General features: G+C 41.7%; 1 protein-coding gene across 4 annotated transcripts in view; it reads left to right on the forward strand.

Moving 5' to 3' along the window:
- The first annotated feature begins 5,417 nt into the window (after positions 1–5,417).
- Positions 5,418–19,565, forward strand: part of COL5A2 (collagen type V alpha 2 chain) — a 186,685-nt gene continuing 172,537 nt past the window's right edge. For 2 of the 4 annotated variants that reach the window (XM_039495573.1, XM_039495574.1), the window contains exon 1: positions 18,305–18,563. In XM_039495573.1, coding sequence (XP_039351507.1) covers positions 18,455–18,563 — 109 coding nt within the window. In that variant the 5' untranslated portion in view covers positions 18,305–18,454. Of the gene's footprint in view, positions 5,439–18,304; positions 18,564–19,565 lie in introns of those variants that run through there. The other 2 variants (XM_039495576.1, XM_039495577.1) reach the window with 2 other exon arrangements.

A 19,565-nucleotide genomic window follows, 5' to 3' on the forward strand; every position in this document is an offset into this window, starting at 1 on the left:
AAGTTTCAGTGCTTATACAGTCTGTAGGGGCAAGAGTGAGATTGTACAGTTCATCCTGTGCTGAGGCTGGATACAACAACCCAGGGAACAGGGTCAGAGTTCCTTGCTTGGTTCACCTCACCTTCTCCCAATCCCACCTCACCTGTTCTGACCAGAATCAAAGCTCCACTCACTGTCCAGTTCTCCTGGTCTACTTCTGCTCACTGCCATGGGTGAGGGGATGTAACGCTCTCACAGAGCCTCCTGTTGCACAGGGCAGCAATGCAATAGAATGGGCAGGGTGCAAAATTGATGCCCCCTTACTCTGTGGTGTTATGAGGCTAGTCACAATCTTGGCTAACATGGAAATCACTTTTTAAACTTCTTTGGGATAGGAAAAACCCACTGGCGTGGATTTGACTGTTGTTTTTCTAGACCGCTCACTCACTGAGTTGGGAGGGATGCGCACCATCTCTTAAAATATATGTAAAAACCTATGGATAGTGGGGAAAAATCCAGGGAGAAGAGAGCCCACCTGGTTTATAGTTTCCTCGAGCAACTGCACTTTTGAATAGTTTGTGTATTTAGGCAACATGGTCTAGTCACTTTTTCTAGCTGACACATTGTGTCTTGAAGCATTCCCTGAGATTTTAGGCATCAGCAACCTCTGGTAAATCACTTACTGTGAAGTGACATGAGACATCCCCAAGTGACACTTACTTCAGGATACACAAAGAGACTTCTGAAATAAGAAGGCCCTGTAGGAAGGTTCAATAAATGGTTTTGCTGCCTAATTATTTTCATGGGTATTAGGGGATCCAATAGGAATTCATGATCTGCCCCCAGGTCTGCAGTTAGATTGCATTTGCCAGCAAGTGATTTATTGCAAACTACCTGACATATATTCCCACAAAGAAGAAAACATTTTGTCTAAGTTCCCTTGTTAGTTCTTATTAAAATCTACCTCTCCCTTCAAGTTTCCTTCTTAAAGAAAAGGATCCACTGTTAGCAGAAGATTATAAAGACCAATTCTGAAATATAGTACAGAGACATCTCTCTCTCTCTCTCTTTTCCCCGCCCCCAACTTAAAATCTCTAATGTAGCAACATATACTCCCTCAAGTAGTTCATGGTAATTTAGATTCCCTTCTGGCTGATATTATATAAAATGTTTTCACTTTCAGAAATCTATTGGTCATCCTTTCTTATGGTCTGTGTCACAGATTTCTGCACATTGGGTGCACAGTTTTCTCAGGCCTTCCTTGAAATCAAGAATACCTAGCCAATGAGTCAGAACCTCACCATATTTGGCTTTTAATCATTTTCCACTTTCAATGGCTGTCTCTGTGTTAGTCAAACTCCATAAATGTTAAGAATTTTAATCAAGTGAAAACAGACTGAAATGTGACTCATCCCACTAGGCTAGGGATTGGTTTGATGATGTCATTTTAGTTTCTATAGCCAAAAACACGGAAAGAGTTATAATGAGTCTAAGATGATACTGTGTTTCTGTTCAGCTAAAACAAATAGTTCTTAATGTCCTTTTTAAAAAATAGGTAGGAACATTTTAATATGTTAGTTGTGTTTCAGTCCTGTCATTTCACACAGGCACCTTCCCCTCTCATTGAATGAGTCCTTCGGCTCCTTCATATTGTTCCCTGCACAGTTACTTTAAGGCAGGTCTACAAGCAGCTGGGAGATAGACACGTGCTAGCTCCACTCGTGCTAGCATGCAAAAAATAGTAGTGTGGCTACAGCTGCACAGGTGGAGGCTTGGGCTGGCAGCATAGGTGGCGGCTTGGTCTAGCTACCTGAGTACAATCACGCCCAACCACTGGATATGCTGCTATAGCCTGTGCTGCTATAGCCACACTGGTATTTTTATCACACTAGCTTGAACAGAGGTAGTGTGTGTACGTCTACCCATGCTGGGAAGCACACTCCTAGCTGCAGTCTGTGTAGACATACTCTTAGAGTATGTAAGCACTACAGCATTTCCTGGACCTTCATAATCTATCAGCACTGTTATGAACTGGGTCACATCTTGTTATCAGTTGAGTTACAATTACAACCCTATTGAGATTGATAGGTGTGGACTCAGCCTTCAACTAGCATTAGGAAGAGGGTGTTTGGAATGTCAGGAAAAGAGAGAGAGAAACTTCCCCGCTCCACTGCCCCCACAGATTGTCTGCAATAACAAGGAAAACTTTAAATAGAAATTTGGTAAAATCTTGATTAGATCTCTAGTCCATGTGAACAGTGGGTATCAAAAAGTAAAGGAAATGAAATATTCTGGTAGCCGCAATATTAACGGGAATGAACAACAGAAGTCAAAGTTCTTATGGCCAAATCTCACCCACAGATGTTGGAATTCCATTTCTAGTGCAGCAGCAGGTCAGCAGGAGGTCTATGTGTATTTTAGAGTTGAACTTGAACACGAGGGAGAGTGTTTCTCGAGGGTTATGCTGAGTTTGTTTCTCACCACCGGAGAGCCCAACCACTGCTTTTTGTTTTTTTACACATCCATGCAACCCTCCATTTTAGCTATAGTATGTCATTCTAGTGATATTGTCCAATAGTACAAAAATGCATCACTAACTAAAACCTGGAAACACTCAACCACAGATAGTCCTCAATTCGATGTGTGTGGTGTCCAGCCACCTTAATGAAGTCAGGGGAACAGTTGTGACCAGTGCCCATATAATATGACAAACTAATGAAATTTTCAAATAAATTGCTAAAGGCATGGCAAGAAAGAATATGCTATTGCAAAATCATTTATTCCATACAAATAAAGATAGTACTCTGAATTCTGCATGCACTCTGTTCTTTCCTCTACATTGTAATTTGGGGTATCCTTTTTTCTAATTCAGATACTGTAGAATGCTCAGAATACAGCTGTGTTCTTGTTTGTACAAACTCAGCCTTTGCCAAAGAAAATAGTCATCTGCTTCTCTATAATTCTGCCACCCTCACAAAGTTCTTCCTGTAGTTATACAGGGTGTATTATATTCAGCTTGCTCTTCTGATGATCTGTTCTAGGATATATTTAAATGGAAGATTATGGGGTTTTTTTTAGGTTTAGAAATAAACACTGGAACAAGGCAATCATAATCATGAGGATTGTATTCCCTCAGTTGGTCTTATTTTTTTAATTCAACACTTGACTTTCATTATTTTATCGTTGACACAAATTAGGTCTGCATTGTTGAATCAATACCTCAGCACCAATTCTTTGCCTGGTTCTTGCCTGCCTGTAATTTTAGTTCCTACCTGTACTACCATAGGTATTATGGTAGCATGCATGCTCTGCCATCAGGAAAAGGGACTTTTTTCTGAGAGCTATGCTAGCCAAGCTGGAGAATAACGAGTTCTGTCTACATCGTAATTCCCACCATATTGGAAATCTGGTTTATAGCACAGTAGTTCCTCACCACAGTAAAAAACATACTGTGGTCTTGCAGAGGTAGATGCAGATACCAGCTTCTCAAGGGATGAGAGATATGAAGAAACCTCCCAAGGTCCTAGAGACACCAAGACTCTCAGGCACTGGAAATGCTGAAAAGATATTTCAGGGGGTTGTGATTTTCTTCTCCTAATCTCTCCCCCCACCACACTTCCTAGTTACATGGTGTCGAGATACTTCAAATGAGGTTTATTTAAAGACTGTGGCAAGGTATAGGGCACTGACCAAATCTGAGACACTGAAAAGAGTAACAAAAACAAGGTGTTAAGAAAAGCTTGTGAGAAGCTGTCAAGCTTCTAAAGGATTGCCAGACGTTCTGGAGAGCCATCGGAATTTTAACCTAGGTCCTGATGAGCTTTACAGAATTTGCCAGAGCACTGAGTCAGTTGGAGTGCTTTGATAACCCTAACAACACCGATTCCCACAGACTTTACCTTTAGCCTTCCCTCTCAGATATGTGCCCAGCTGTATAAGGAATTGATCCAAAGCTCACTGAAGTCAGTGAAAAGATTCTGATTTACTTCAATGAGGTTGGGCAAGTAATGAAAAAGGGGCGTCATGCAACGTATGCAAAAACTGGGCAAAATGTGCTGAATAAATTATTCAACTAATCTTATTCAGTGAGCTGTACTCTATACGCAGTCTCCAGAATATGAAAACCGAAGAGCCTCGCTGAGAATTAATCTCTCTCATTTTTCCACTGAAAAATAGCAGCACTTTATGGAATATTACTAAACAGTTTCACAATATTTTCTAAACCTAAAATGATACATATAATAAATATAAAATCTAAACATAAAATGATGTACATCAAATTGAATTTGGTAGATCTAAGGATGGGTCTTTATAATTAGATTGTTATCTTTAGTTCTGGCTGAGTTTGCTCATGTGGGGCAGGAAGCTTTCTTGCTAGATTCAAGCACCTGGAGAGGGGTTTGATATTATTTTGATAGCCCACTGACTTTAATTTAACTTTCTTTCCTCCCCCTTTTCTCTCTAGGTCATAATCCTACAATGAGAACCTCATGAGCCCACCATTGCAGCATGGCTGAAATCAATAAGGCCGAGCATGGAGCCCCCTTGATTTCATCTATTCATGGGTGTGACTATTTGTTTTTCAGGGCAGGACCAGGGCCTTATTCTTTATCACAGTGCCTCTTTCTCCTTTATTCTCTGTTCTCCCCTTGCCTCTTTTCTTCAGGGAGATTGAGTTACAAATCGTACAAGGCCTCAGCATTCTCGTAAAATTTCAGGATATGTGGTGGCTTGCAATTTCTTACATTTTCGTATAGGTTAGACCCATAGAGGTTTTGTAGAGTGGACCGTATTTATATGGTACATACAGGACATTTGAAAGTGTTAAAAATGTTAACCTCAGGGTCAAATCCTGACCCTGGCCTTCTCCACCACATACCTGCAGAAAGGCCCAAACATAACAAAAATACGCTTTTTTTTCACTAGGTGGGTGGCCAGGCTGTGGAAAGCCCAGGCAGGCGGACTTTATTCCTCCTATGTGCCATGGAACAGAGCTCTGTGAGGGTCTTTTCACTGGAATCTACATATAAACAGGCTGGAGGCTTGGCCAGTGAGTCCATACATGTAACAAATCCACTGGTGTAAAAGCTCAAAGAGAGGGGGCCAGCAGCCTGAGCCACATCTCCCCAGGGCCTATTAGGTGGCATTTGCTGGATGATTGGGGCACTTTTTGGTCTGCAATATTTTAGCAAAGGACTGCCTGTTCATGGGTTTTACTCTGTGTAATACATCTGTAGGTCCTTGATATGCGTGAACTGACACTAATGTAAACAAGAGTTCTGTGTGAATTTTAAGAGCAGTGTATGTGGTTCAATTTAGTATTTTAAAGTGTTCAGTTATACTATAATTCCATTTCACAGAGGTGTTCTAACAAGATCTCCAAATCATTCCCAGTTGACCAGATGATTGCTACTCCAGAAATGGAGAAAGAAGAGGATTCAAGTCATCCACTGTGGGAGGTACTCATCTCTGGCTCTCTCTAAACCAAACCATTTGTGATTTGGCATGACTTGGATTACATGGGTAACTTTGCATTCAGATAATGTAAAATCGGAGTGCTAACAAAGTTAATTATTTGAGCTGCAGTCAGGAGTACTTAGCTAATGTATGAGATAAGAGGATGGTTTATGAGTCACCACTAGCAATTTTAAGTTTCTGAAAAGTGACTCAAAAATATGTGGCCATTAGAGGATGTATGATGAAAACTGAATAAGAGAGGCTATTGAAGACATGGAAGAAAAAGTGTCTTTAAGCATCAAGTATAAACTATAATAAAGCAGTTCAGTCTCATTTGCAAATTGACTATTGTTCTTTAAAAGGACTAAGAAATTGGTTTCTGTTAAACACTGGGCTTTTGTTCACAGGATCATTGTATAAACTGAGACAAAAATTAAACATGCCAATGAACACCCAGGGCACGTATTCCCCCTGGAGAAACTGTTCCAATGTGTTGCCCAGATGAAAGTCCAGTTGTTGTTTGTGTAACAATAAGACTTCTGAGATTAAGTTTAGCAGATAGGAAGATCCTGCATAGAGTTCAAAACCTCTCAGTTAACAGCTTTTCACAGAAAAAGATAGATGTAGAGTTGACAAGTTGGGTTTTTTGGGTTATAGTGCTTTTCAAGCAGTGTTTTACTGAGATCTTTGAAAAGCAGGCTGGAGGGGGGAATCTGCTTCACATGTGTATTCAATCCACAGTGGACATAAAGCTCATAAAAAGCTTTAAAATATTGGAGAGAAGACAACAGGGAAAGGAAATGGAAAAGTAAAGAGAAGGCAGAATAAAACCTTTTCTTTTTAATAAATCTGTTTTGCATTGTATACTTGATTATAGAAGAAGTAACTAGGCAACTGTACTAAGAGTTATATAATGTTATACTGGGCTGTAATTCCACTGGTGACATCACTAGCCCCATGACAGAAGATGGTATTATAGCTGGGTTAGTCAAAATTTGCTGCTTTATTTTTTTTCCTATATTTCATGGATCTAATCCCATCCTGCACAAATTCTGACTTTTTTTTTCCTGACCCTTTTTCTCCCTAATTTCCCTCACCTGCTGTTCCTGCTGCCTTTTCCCGGTTACTTCTGCTTGCCCTCCCCTAACCTTGTCCCCCTTCACTTGTCTCCCACCATGGCCTACGTGCTACTGCATCTAGATGTGTGTGAAATATCTACATCAAAAGTGAAATATTCAAAATGTGAGGGGGGTTGCATTTTTTTAACCACAAAATTTGCCTCACTTTGTGACCTGTTGGCTCAAAAATGGGCCCTTTTCCAGTAAAACTGAAAAATTGTCTAAGGGAAAATATTAGAGAGAGAAGGTGGGTGAGGTAATATCTTTTATTGGACAAATTTCTGTTTGGTGAGAGAGAGAGAGAGAAACTTTTGAGCTACAACTACACTGCAAATATGTCTGTTCTTAAAAGTCATACCTCATAATTTAGTTTGAAATATTAACAGCCTGATTTTTTAATTTGAAAAATATCCAGTGGGTTGAATTTAGCACAGAAGCAAAATTTAAGGGGAATGAAATTGTTTAGAATAAAATTGGGAAAGTGTGTGTGTGTGTGTGTGTGTGTGTGTGTGTGTGAGAGAGAGAGAGAGAGAGAGAGAGAGAGAGAGGGGGAAGTAAAATCGCCTGGAATAAAAACATGTCATCACTTTCACACAGCTTTAGCTGACAGACTCCACGTGCCTACTGCTGTTTCTGGTCTTCCTTTGTCCCCTGTTGTTGCTATCTGCTCCTCTGCTGTTGCTGTTCCTGCCTCAGCTTTCCCTGCACAGCTCCCGCTGATGCCCGTCAATCCCTGGTTTTTTTTTATGACCCCAGCAGCTGTCATCCCTCCTGCTATGTCACTTCTTCACTTTTGGTGTACCTCTCACCTTCCACTACAATTCTCCTTTCTTCACTCTGTTGTCAATAATGAATTGAAGGAAGACCAGAAGTTTCTTACGGAGGTTTATGGTTCTATTTGAAATTTGACAAATATGAATATGATTTTCAAATTTACAGAGCGTTGGCCTATTCTGCTCCCCTTATAGGAGCAACCCTTGAGCCAATCACAGGAAGGGCCTACCTCCTTGTGGACAGATTTCATGCCATGAACAGTCTAATAAACCAAGTAACTGTCAGATCTCAGACAACAGTCTGGGTCTGACTTTCCCTGTTAGTCCATATACCCTGTTGTACCTGTTTAACACTGTTTGCCAGGCTACACCTCTGTTGTCTACAACCATGGCTCCCTTCACTGTATGTGCCAGACAGGCACACCATGACCTCTGCAGTGACAATTCCTGTCAGTGTCACAGCTTCACTCACCTGGTGGAGGAATCTGGGACATGTATGTGTCCCTTTCCTACCTCCCACATCTGACATGATGATCACAGAGGCATTCCTCACAGGGTGGGGAGCTTGCATGGACGGTTACACAGCACAAGGTACATGGACATCTCAGGAAGCCAGGCCAGGTTGGCCTGCAATGCATTCCTTCCACTCAGACAATCCCGTCCTGTCCAGATAATGTCAGCTAACAACCTATATAAACAAACATAGAGGGGTGAAATCCCTTCCACTATGTGTAGAGTGATTAACTTATGGAACTGGTGTATCTGGAATCACATCACAGTTTTTGTGACACACCTCCCAGAGGCCCAAAACTCAGCGGCAGACAGCCTCAGCAGGCACTTTGCTACTGATTATGAGTGTGAATCACACAGTTCAGTGCTGACCAGCATCTTCACTCAGTAGGGTACAGCATCTTGGGTACAGATGACAAAGAAGTGCAACTTACATTGTTCCAGAGCAGCACAAGGTCAGGACTCCCGGGGTGATGACCTCTGGCTATCCTGGACAGGCCATTTGAGGTACGCCTTCACTCCCATCCTGTTAATACCCCAGGTTCTATGGAAGATTCGTCATGACAAAGCATGAGTCATTCTCTTTGCACTTAATTGGCCCAGATAATTCTGTCAACCCATCCGCATTCAGCCCTTCCCAGACCTGCTAACTTAGGAAAACATCAGGATCAGTTGTCCTAACCCAGACTTTCTTCTCCTCACATTTTGGTGTTTAGATGGGCATCAATCCTATAGTGTTCATGTTTGAAGGCCGTACAAGTTATGCTTAATAATAGGAGGAAAGGCTCTACCAGAAAATGGACTTAGCCAAGCAGAGGCATTTCTTTACCTGGGCACAACAGAATCAGATATTCTCTGAGTCAGCAGGTATTCCTGCTATTTTAGACTCACCTTCAAGATGTCAGATCTCTCTGTTAGCTTGCTGCAGGTTCACCTAGCAACCCCCCCCTGTCTTCTATTGCATGGTTCACCATGTTATGTTGCTTGGATACTAGTACAGAATCTAACTTCCCCCTGATTTTTTTTCTTCCTTTGCTGCATTACATAATGCTTTTTCCTGCAAGAAACTGAACACCTCCTGTGAGACTCTGAACATCCTCAACTCTTCCTGTGGGAAATGGAGAGCCCTCAGCATTCACTGAAGCCTATAGTAAAGAAGGATGAAGGCTCTTTGAACACCCAGGGCAAATAAGTACTATTAAAACCCGATATTTTCCTAGATAATGTAAATTCCATGTGTGATGTATGGTACTGGACATTTTTTAAACATTTGCAAAGGGTTTTTACATTGGAAGCAATATCATGTGCTTTTGGATCCCTTCAGTTTTTAAGTTGAAAGGATATATAAAGTCACAGCATTTTGTTTCAAATGAAAATGTAGTTTCTAAGCAATAATGAACATGGGTATGGAAGGTGTTTTATATATATATATATATACATACATACATACATACTTATTACTGTCCTGAAGTTCAGCAGCCCTTTCCTTCTACAAACCCCTCAGTAAGGGAGGAAAAATAATATTTGGACACACCAATACTCCAGTCCTAGGGACCACGAGGAAGGGTTTCACAGATTGGTGATGGTCCATGGACCACGGTTTGAGGATGGCTGATGAAGATTTCTCATGTTTACATAAGGGCCAGATCCTAATACTATCATTTATCTTGAGTTGTATGTTACTCTAATGAAGTTACTGGGTCTATTTCAGTGGCATGTTCTATCCGTCTACGTGTGTATATATCGAATTTTGCTGTCTGAAATGGGAAGTCCACAACATGAGGAAAAAGGAAGCAAAACTTAACAGTCACATCTACATTATTTGGCAAGATACATAGATTATGGATATAGGCAACATGTTTCAGTATTAATTAGGCCAAGTTGTAAGGATTTTTTTTTATCTAGATGTCTGAGAGAAAACAGGGGCTTGATCCTTCTGCATGCTGATTACCTGACCTCCCATTGACTTGAACAGGAGTTCAGGATGTGCAGCACACTGCAGGATCAGATCACAGATGAATTTTGGCTGCAATTGGTTCCTGTCAACTTAGGGCTGTATTAGTAGAGACTAAACTGGGTGAAATTCATCATGTTTTATTATCAGTCAAACACAGAGCGACGGAGAGAAGTATTGTCAGGTCCAATTTGGACCAGGTTTTAGGATTAGTTAAAAACCTAATAGCAATAATTCAATGAATTATTCCAGTTGAAACAATTCTTTTTAATCATTGTGCCATTTCATGGAAACCAGAAACTGAAACCAGTTACTCTATTTCCTTATTCAAACTGGAAGTACAGTACAAGGATTAAGGCACTAGATTGGAGCTCAGGCGGACCTGGTCTTCGGTTTCTGGCTCTGCCACAGACTTCTTATGTGACCTCGGGTCCTGATCCTGTGTGGTGCTCCATACAGATGCTGTCCTCCCGTCCCGATTTTTGACACTTGCTATCTGGTCAGCCTATCTGCTGCTGCCTTTTTTTGTTTGTTGTTTTGCTGTGTAGACGTATCCTCAATGTCCAGGTCAACTGATTCAAGCTTGCAGGGATCATGCTAGGGGGCTAAAAATAGCAGTCTAGACATTCTCACTTGGGTCGGAGCCTGGGCTTTGAGATCCACCGTCCTCACTGGGTCTCAGAACTGAGGCTCCAGCCTAAGCAGGAACGGCTACACTGCTATTTTTAGCCTCATAGCATGAGCCCAAGTCAGTTGACCTGGGCTTTGAGACTCGCTGCCATGGTGGGTTTTTTTGCTGCATAAATGTGCCCTTAGACGTGCTTTTTAAACGAACCACATCCCTCTCAGAGAAAGGAACTGGAGTGTTATTTGTGTAAGCGCTAGTTTCTGAGCTGGCTGAATAATTGATTCCTCAGTTTGGCCAGCAAACTAAAAAATCAGCGAAAATATTTGGTTTGGTTCTGAACATATTTGGAATTTGTCAGCAAATTGGAAAAGTCATTTTGGGGCCAGCAATCTTTGTGATTGTGGGTCAGCCCCTCCATTCAGAGAGCCTTTGGTCCACTGGTTAGGGCTCTTGAGAAACCCATTCTGGGGCAGGGAAAACGGAACGGAAAAATAACTTATAATTTTATAGGATTATACAGCAGGATTTTACGCAAGATTTCCCCTAATTATTCTTGATCTGTTGCTTATTCTGTTGTGAGCATTTCCATTTGAGTTTGAAGATTTCTTTGCTCATTTTGAGGTGAGGCAGTCTGAAGGGAATCATGCCAACCCTAACAACTTTGCCTAGCTTTTTTAGGCTTGGACTCACCCCCAACGAAAACAGATTTTGAATGACTGAAGTACTCCAAGACCCCACACTAATAATTCAGAAACAAAGACTAATACTACTTCAAAAAATAAAACTGACCATGTTTGTGAAATAGCATTAATATTCACCCCCATTTCCGCCCCTTGCGCAAAAAGTAACTAAAGAGAGATCCTTTCTCACCCTTCCACACAAAGAATCTAAATTATTTAGTGAAACATAAAGATCTTAAAGTGACTGGGAAAATTCTAACAATAGACAGAAGTGTGATTTATTTTTAAAGTTGACTCTGTTCCTTTAAGTGAAAAATTTAGTTGCAAGAGAGTGCAGAGATCTCTGAGCTGCTAAGAATGATGGTGGCTGAAGAACTGTTATATAGGGTGGGATTTTCAAAAGCACTCAGCATTGGGCTAACTGTTCCATGGAAGTCAGTTGTAAAACTTGCATTGACTTCAGTGTGGGTAGAGGTCAACCAAAGCGGTGTGCTTTTTAAAATCTCACTCCTAGTGCCTGATCCTGTACTTACTGAACTTAAAAGAAAGGCTCCCATTGCCATCAACAGACATTACACCAAACCAGTAAAGGGCCCCATCTGGCATTTCTTTTTGCACGCTAAACTCCTGTTGATGTGGGGTGCTTGAGGCAAATGAGGAACACGTGATTGGGCTGAGAATTCTAATCTTATAGCGTAACACTATTTGTTAAAGATGTTTTCGTATTTTTGGTTTTTTAATGAGTACACTTTATCCTTTGACAACAGAGGACAAATTGAAATAACGATCTGTTAAAACAGTATTGTTTTCTAAGGAGATGTACTTAGCAGAAGATACACTGAAATATTCATTGGAACTGCAGTGTTGGGAAAAATTCTCTGAGGGCTAATTAATCCAAAGTTAAGGCTTGATGGCCTAATGTGCTTCTAAAAGGGAGGGTGAGGGGTGAAAGACTCTGCAAACAGAATGCAAATCAAAAGGGGTCAAAAGTTCTGAAAACCCTGAATTTTATCAACATGAAGTAGGGATCACTGCCTGAGGGATTCTAAAGTTTCAGTAGTCTGTGTTTGGGGACAGAACGGTCTACTTTGCTGCACGGGTACAATTAATGTTCTGTTTTTTCTGGATGAGGAAAGCAGTCATTTCAGTAAGATTAATCTTTTTATGATGAATGCTCCAGATGCACAGGTTTGCTAAAAAGTGACTGATTCATTAATGCTTATGCAGCACTTTGAGAAAGTAAAATGTTATATAAGTGCAAAGGCTAGAATTCATATGCATCAGCTGCCGCTTTAATTATTCTTCACTTTGGTTAATGTATGTCTGGCAAAGCTATCAAAACTGAAACAAGTGAAGTATATTTTTTCAGTTAGAGAAATTCTGTCTGAATACAATTCAGCTATTCCCAGACCACCTATTGAAATGTTATGTCTGAACTTGGGCCTTAGGATCGTTTACATTAAAAAGGAGTTCGATCCCCCTTGTCAATTTATTGGGGGGGGGGGAAGAGTATATTATCTAAACTTCATTTATATTTAACATCATTAAAAGATCCTGAGAATTCAGAACAAATTAGTTTCACTGAAAGATCTGAAGTGCAGGAAATAGATTCAGGCATGTTAGATAAAGACCTGTTCTGGCTCTATTGAAAACAATGGCAGATTGGCCATTGAATGTAATGGGAGCAAGAGCAGCCTTAGTTGCTCAGTTAAACCAATAGATAGACACCTAATTGCAATTGAGGGGAAAGATGGTCTTGTGGCTAAAGCAGAGTGCTGGAGTTTAGAAGATATGGATTCTATTCCCAGCTCTTCCACAGACTTCCTGCATGACTCAAGTAATTAAAAGCCCATTTCTCTATTTTATATCAAAGGGGACAACTCACGTAATATAGGGCTCCAGGATTAGCCTGTTATCGCTCTGTGCCTTAATTTCCCCATCTGAAAATCTCCCTGCTTGATGGGAGTATTGTGAGGCTGAATTCATTCATGGTGGTAAAGCAATTTCAGATCAAATGGAAGCTGCCATAGAGGTGCAGCATAACCTATTATTAAATGTTCTATATATTTAAAGTTATAAAAAAAACTTTTTAAAGACTACAAAATGAGATTGCTGAAATCAGCTACAACACATTATAAACTGGCATCACCCTCATAGTTTGAGCAAATATTTAGTAACATGTCTGAGTGCACATTTTTGCCAGCTTGATACAAGTTAATGAAGTATATTTAACTCAGAATGATTTCTACATATGCAACAGAATGGGAGTTTTTCATGTTATGTTTTAAAGAAGCCCTCAGGTGGGTACAGGAATTTTAATTATTCAAATATGTGCATGCTCTGAAGAATAGTAGGCCAAGAATTGCTTGTTTTCTTTGGCCTGGCCTGGAACTTTAACTTTTGGAGACAGCTAGAGCAGTCTTGTATACCCCCACTATCTGTGTCCCTGAATCCCTGCCAAGTATGCATAGGGGTTCCCTTGCTTGCCTCCTCACTGGATGGGGAAGTCATTACAGATACATCTCTGTGGAGTTGGGGAGCCCACAAGGACAACCGTAGAGTGCAATGCACCTGGACATCTCGAGTTCTGGAGTTGTGAGCAGTTTGAAGGGCTTGTGAAGCTTTTCTTGTGTTCATTCAAGGTCACCATGCCTAACATCACAACCATCCCCCCAAGTGCAGAAGCAGGCAGTCTGTTGAACAGGTGCATTGGCAATCAGATCTCCCTGTACCTCTCAGGAACCAGAATGTGCTAGCGGACTCTCTCAGCAGACACTTTGCGGTTGATCACGAGTGGGAGCTATACGACTCTGTGGTGAACAATATTTTCACTTTATGGGGGACTACCTCTAGGGACCTGTTCGCCTCCCAAACAAACAGGAAATGCAAAATATACTGAACCAGAGGAGGCCTAGGTTGCCACTTGCAGGGCAACACTATTTCTTCCATGGTCAGACCATGTTTTGCACAAGATTCGGCAGGATAGGGCATGCATCATCTTCATTGCCCCCAGCTGGCCCAGACAGTTTTGATTCCTGAAACTCCTATGCATGTCATCTTGGGCATCGATCATTGTTCCGCATTTTCTGATCTCCTGACCCAGGGGAACAGCAAGATGAAGCAAGACCAACCCACATCCACTTTATCTCAGTGGGTTGGTCTTGCTTGGGTTTTGTATGGACATTGTCTTTAGAATGATCATGTTGTGAAGCTATATAGAGCATCCTTTCTAATAGCAGGAAGGATTCTGCTAGGAAATGTTACCTAGCCAAGTGGAAGAGTTTATTTGAGGATATCAAAGACATATATACAGAGAAGCTGTGGATATTCCTCTTATTTTGGACTGTATTCTTTCATTAAAGACAGCAAGTTTGTCCATCAGCTCCTTTTGGCAGCAATCACAGGGCTACTCTATCTTCCCACACCCATTGACTAGCAGATTCTGGAATGGTCTAATCAGAACCTTTCTGGATATTAAAAAAAAAAGCCTACCCCCAATGGGACTTGAATCTTGTTCTCTCAGTACTTATTATGCTCCCTTTTGAACCATTCGCTTCTTGCTCCATGTGTCCACTTTCCATGAAGGTTGCATTCCTGGTAGCCATCTCTTCAGCTAGGAAGGTTGGTGAACTTGGAGCACTGATGGTGCTATAAACAAAATTTCATTGTGTTTACATCCTAAACTCACCCCCAAAGTAGTCTGAGTTTCACCCTGAACCAGTCAGTTCACCTTGTGCTCTTCACAAAACCACCTGCATCCTCAGAAGAAAGGAGATTGTTTGTCTCCATAGCAGAAAGAGTCAGGGGTTAGGCTGTATCTTCTCAAAGAATTTCAATATGGATCTCAGGATGTATTTTGTTCTGCTATCAGCTGTCTAATCTTCCCCCCAGACTCAGAGGATAAGAGTTCATTCCACAAGAGCGTAAGCAGCATCCATAGCATCACTTTAAGAAATGGTTCTCCTTGATATCTGAAAGGCAGCTACGTGGAGTTGCATTCACATGCTTATAAATCATTATGCCTTGGTACAGGACTCTTCTGCTGATGCATCTTTTGGAATGGCAGACCCCCATTCGGCTCTGCCACCTCCAACCTCGCACCCTCCTCCTATTTGAATGCAGCTTGTCAGTCACCCACAGTGGAATTACACATAGGGATCAGCACTTGAAGAAGAAGAGGAAGTTACTTACCTTATAGTAACTGGTGTTCTTCAAGATGTGTGGTCCTTGCTTGTATTCCACTACTCATCTTCCTTCTCCTCTGCTTTGGATCTTCTTTGATTTGCAGTGGAGAAGGAACTGGAGAGGCGGTCTGTCTGCTCTACCCCTTATTTCCTCGGTTGGAGGCCTGAGGTGAGCCAGGGTGCAGGTGTGGACCAATGGATGCTGCTTTCAGAACTCTCTGTCTCCGGGTGCATGGAGCGCATGTGTACCCCTTGGTGGAATACAGATAGGGACCACACATCTTGAAGAACCTCCAGTTGCTATAAGGTAACAAACATTTTCTTTCTGGTTCACATATTAACATCCTGCTTTTGAAGGGAAAGTTTCCTAGAGATCTAAATCCTGTTATTGCATCAAATCTCAAACTAATTTGGTTCCACATTTGATACCAGCATAACTCTGCAAATGGGGACAAAATCATCAAACCAAAACTAACCTATGGGCTAGGAATGAGGTCTGGCTAAGGGAAAGCTGAGTGTGTTAACACAATAACCTTTTGGACTCCAGGGCCTCTGAATCAGTTCTAACTAACATTTGTGATGTGATTTCAAACTGAATTTGCAACTGTTTGCACAGCTCTAGAGAGGACCTTCCCTAAGCAATTGCCAACCACCTGATCCCTTTGTTCTTTTTTTCTCCCACAGCTGCCTTTCCTAATCCAAGGAGACTGTGGCCTTGCTACCTAAGCAAACAGTGTAAGACAAACAGGGCCCTAAAAGACAGCACCAGGTAGGAGTGATGGAGGATTGTCAGGGAGAGGATTCACTGATGGAGGGGGATTGGAGTGAGGGGACATGGAGGGCTATAGGGAATTATAGGGTCTGTGATACTTTGGGATAGGGTAGCATCTGAGATCTTGGGACCTTATCCATAGAGAACTTCATACTAGAGCTTGTCACAAAGCAGGAGAAAAATGTTGTGAAATTTTCATCCCCGGTCACACTTCGAACTTTAACAAAAAAATTCACTTGAATTTTGAAAAATTTTGACCAGCTCTATTTCAAATCTTCTTGAAAGGCTCCTTGTTAGTGGAAATGCATCTTGCTATGTGGGGACAAGTTTTCTGTGTATTCTTATGCTCATTTTTGTAATAAGATCATGTAGTAAACTGTCCTTTGCTTATGCTGGAGACTGGTTTGCCTATATGTATGTGTCATAGGTCTCACCCCCACTCTGAACTTTAGGGTACAGATGTGGGGAGCTGCATAACACCTCTAAGCTTAATTACCAGCTTAGATCTGGTCTCGCTGCCACCATTCAGATGTCTGAGTTATCTGGAGAAAACTGTCTTCCCCCCTAAAATCTTCTCCTCCCTGGGTAGCCTTGAGAGACTCCTCCACCAATTCCCTGGTGAGTCCAGATCCAATTCCCTTGGATCTCAAAAACAAGGAAGAATTACTCCTTCCCCCTCCCTTTTTCCCCCCACCAATCCCTGGTGAGTCGAGATCCAATTCCCTTGGATCTAAAAAACAGGGAAAAAATCAATCAGGTTCTTAAAAAGAAGGCTTTTAATTAGAGAAAAGAAAGGTAAAAGAAAAAAACCTCAGGGAGACAGCATACAAGCTGATCTCACAGGCAACAGATTTAAAACACAGGATCTTCCCCTGGGCAAAAACCTTAGTACACACAAGAATACCTAAATTTGATTACTCCCCTAATTGCACAAAGACAAATTACAAAAGAAAATAAACATAAACCAATTTATTCCTTTCTAAAACTTACTACTCTGATAAGAGGCTGGTTCCTTGATCTTTTTCACTCCGGCTGAAGCTGAAACTGACTCTAAACGAAGGAAACTTCCCGCCTTCCTTTTGAAACATCTTCCCCATTTGCACCCAAATCATGGCAAGAAAGTCTACCTCCCACTGCAGCCACTGGGAGCAGGGATTGGACTCTTGCTCTGGCTGCTCCAGACTGTGACTCCCTGGCTGCTGATGCTGATACCTTTTCCCCTTCAAATGGCCAGGAAGGATATAGCCTCTCCCAGCAGATGGGATTAAATATACCCACCCAGCATGAGCAGGTGATCCCATCCCAGAAGTCAGGGGGACATGGGTTGAGCTGTGCTGGGAGGATGAGGTAAAGAAGGGTAGAGTCTACTTCCAGTGACTCGCTGGGTGTAGAGGATTCAGATGGTTCTCTCCCAGGATCTGGAATGTTAAGTAGAGCACTCTCCCAGTGGCTGAATGGGAGGTGAGGATTTAGGTAGATTCTCTTCTAGTTGCCAGGGGGTGGAGGCATATTGACCAGGGAAAGGTAAGTAGGTAGACCACCATTCTGGCTGCCAGGGCAGTAAAGCTTCTTCCAGAAGTTTGCAATAATCAGGGATCTTCCTCCCAGTAGGTAGGACAGAAGGTAGAGATAGCCCCAGTAACTTGGGGGCAGATAAGTGAGAGCCCCTTTATGGCAGTCCAAGCAGGGTAATCCCCCTTACAGTAACTAGTGGGGGTTGGTAGCTCTTGTGGTGTCTCAGGGGCTGGGATGGTGGTAGGTGTTGCAGCAAACTCAGAGGGAGGTGGATCGTTTAACTTCCACTTGGTGTTCAAAAGGGAAGGGAAGAGCCTCTTCCCAGCAGCTTGGAAGGGGTAGAGTCCCCTGTCAGTGGCTAAAGACAGGGTATATACTCTCCTATGCCTGGCCCCTTTCAGCAGCCAGGAATGTCTGTAAGGAGCAGACCACTCTCTTCTCAGCAGCCTTTTGTTCAAATACGTGTGAGTCTCTTAATAAATTGCTCTGATACATTATCTTTACTGTACAGCAGCAGGAAAAGATCCTGAAAATATATTTGTAAAAGGAAAAGTTCAAGGAAAAGTAAAGCTAGTTCTGATTCGGTTGTTTACCATCAATCAGACTGTTGCTTGGCAGGGACTGGATGACTATGAGCCTGAACAAGCTGAAAAGGGGCAGGAAAAGAAGTGGAGGCAGCATTCTTCCTATTTAAAGCTGCATCACTTCAAAAAAGTGTTTGCAGACTGTGACGGAGCTGGTGCTGAAAAACGGGGCTTGCAGACTTTGTCCTGGAGCTAGTGCTGAAAGGAAAAGATCCCACAGCTGACTTCATGGTGCTAAAATAAGCTTAAGTTTTTGCACTTTTTGCTGCTCAGGAGGATACACATGTCTAATATTTAGACATGATGGCAATCTGGGTGCAAACAAGAACTTTTTTAATTCTTGCTGCTTTATTAGGGCAATTTATAACAATAAAAGCACAAGAAGAATTTGAAGAAGAATTTGTGGGTGGTGAGTTTCCTTTTTTCTTTGTGTGCAGCCTGGTTATTGCATAGTTTGGATAAAAAGTGCACTAGAAAGCCTGTGGGATACAGTAATTGTGAGACTTTGTGATTTAAATGCAGAGAAGGGGGCTGAGAGGTTTGCACCTTGGGAATCTGATCGGAAGACAACTGAGTTTTTTAAAGCTGGAGCTTTGCAGGGTTCCCAAGTCTCTTGCCTTCGGTGGAAGATCGGGGGAGAACAATTAAATGCAAAATGTTTCTGTGGAGCATTTAGGAATAAACCCTGTTGCTTGGCATTAACTCCGTGTGGGGCTGGGGAAACTGGAAAGTTTCAACAAAAGAAAGTGCTTGGGATGAGACTAAATGCAGTCTCTGGGGTTGGAAACTAGCCTGAACAATCTGAGCCGAGTTGAGAGAAATAAACACAGAAGCCTTGCAGGGTGGAGTCTTTTTGCACTGACCTGCATCTGCTTTATTACATTCTTTCTTTCTTTCTCCCGGTTTACTTCCCAGGGACAGGATTTGATGGAATCCAGGCTTTTCTTGCATGATACTTCCCCACCCTTTTGACTTGCTTATCTGGACAGTGATAGTTTTCTCCAGGACGTTTGAAGGAAGCAAACTTCGTACTTTACTTATGTGGCATGGCAGGCTTTATGTTCCTTTATACTTAATATCATGTAACTGCAAGAAAGTGATGGATATTCAGGAAACTTTGTAGTGGCCTTTTCTACTATATTGCCAAATTCAGATGTATTGGTGTATTATGTCTTTTTGAAAAGTGTAAAGACTAGTTATATTTAATCCAGTAGGTATAGTGCCCTAGGCTAGGTTTCTCACATAATAAATCATTGCAGAGGTTAATGGGAAAAGACGTAGAAATGACTAATAGGCTAAAATTCAATGCAAATGACAATGATTTTATTGCATCCTATCATGCAGTTTCCCGTTTGTTTGTTTGTTTTGTTATGTTTCGTTATTAAATCCTCTCCCATAATCTGCAATACAG

Source organism: Mauremys reevesii, linkage group 11 (assembly GCF_016161935.1).
Source record: "Mauremys reevesii isolate NIE-2019 linkage group 11, ASM1616193v1, whole genome shotgun sequence".
Taxonomy (NCBI): Eukaryota; Metazoa; Chordata; order Testudines; family Geoemydidae; genus Mauremys; species Mauremys reevesii.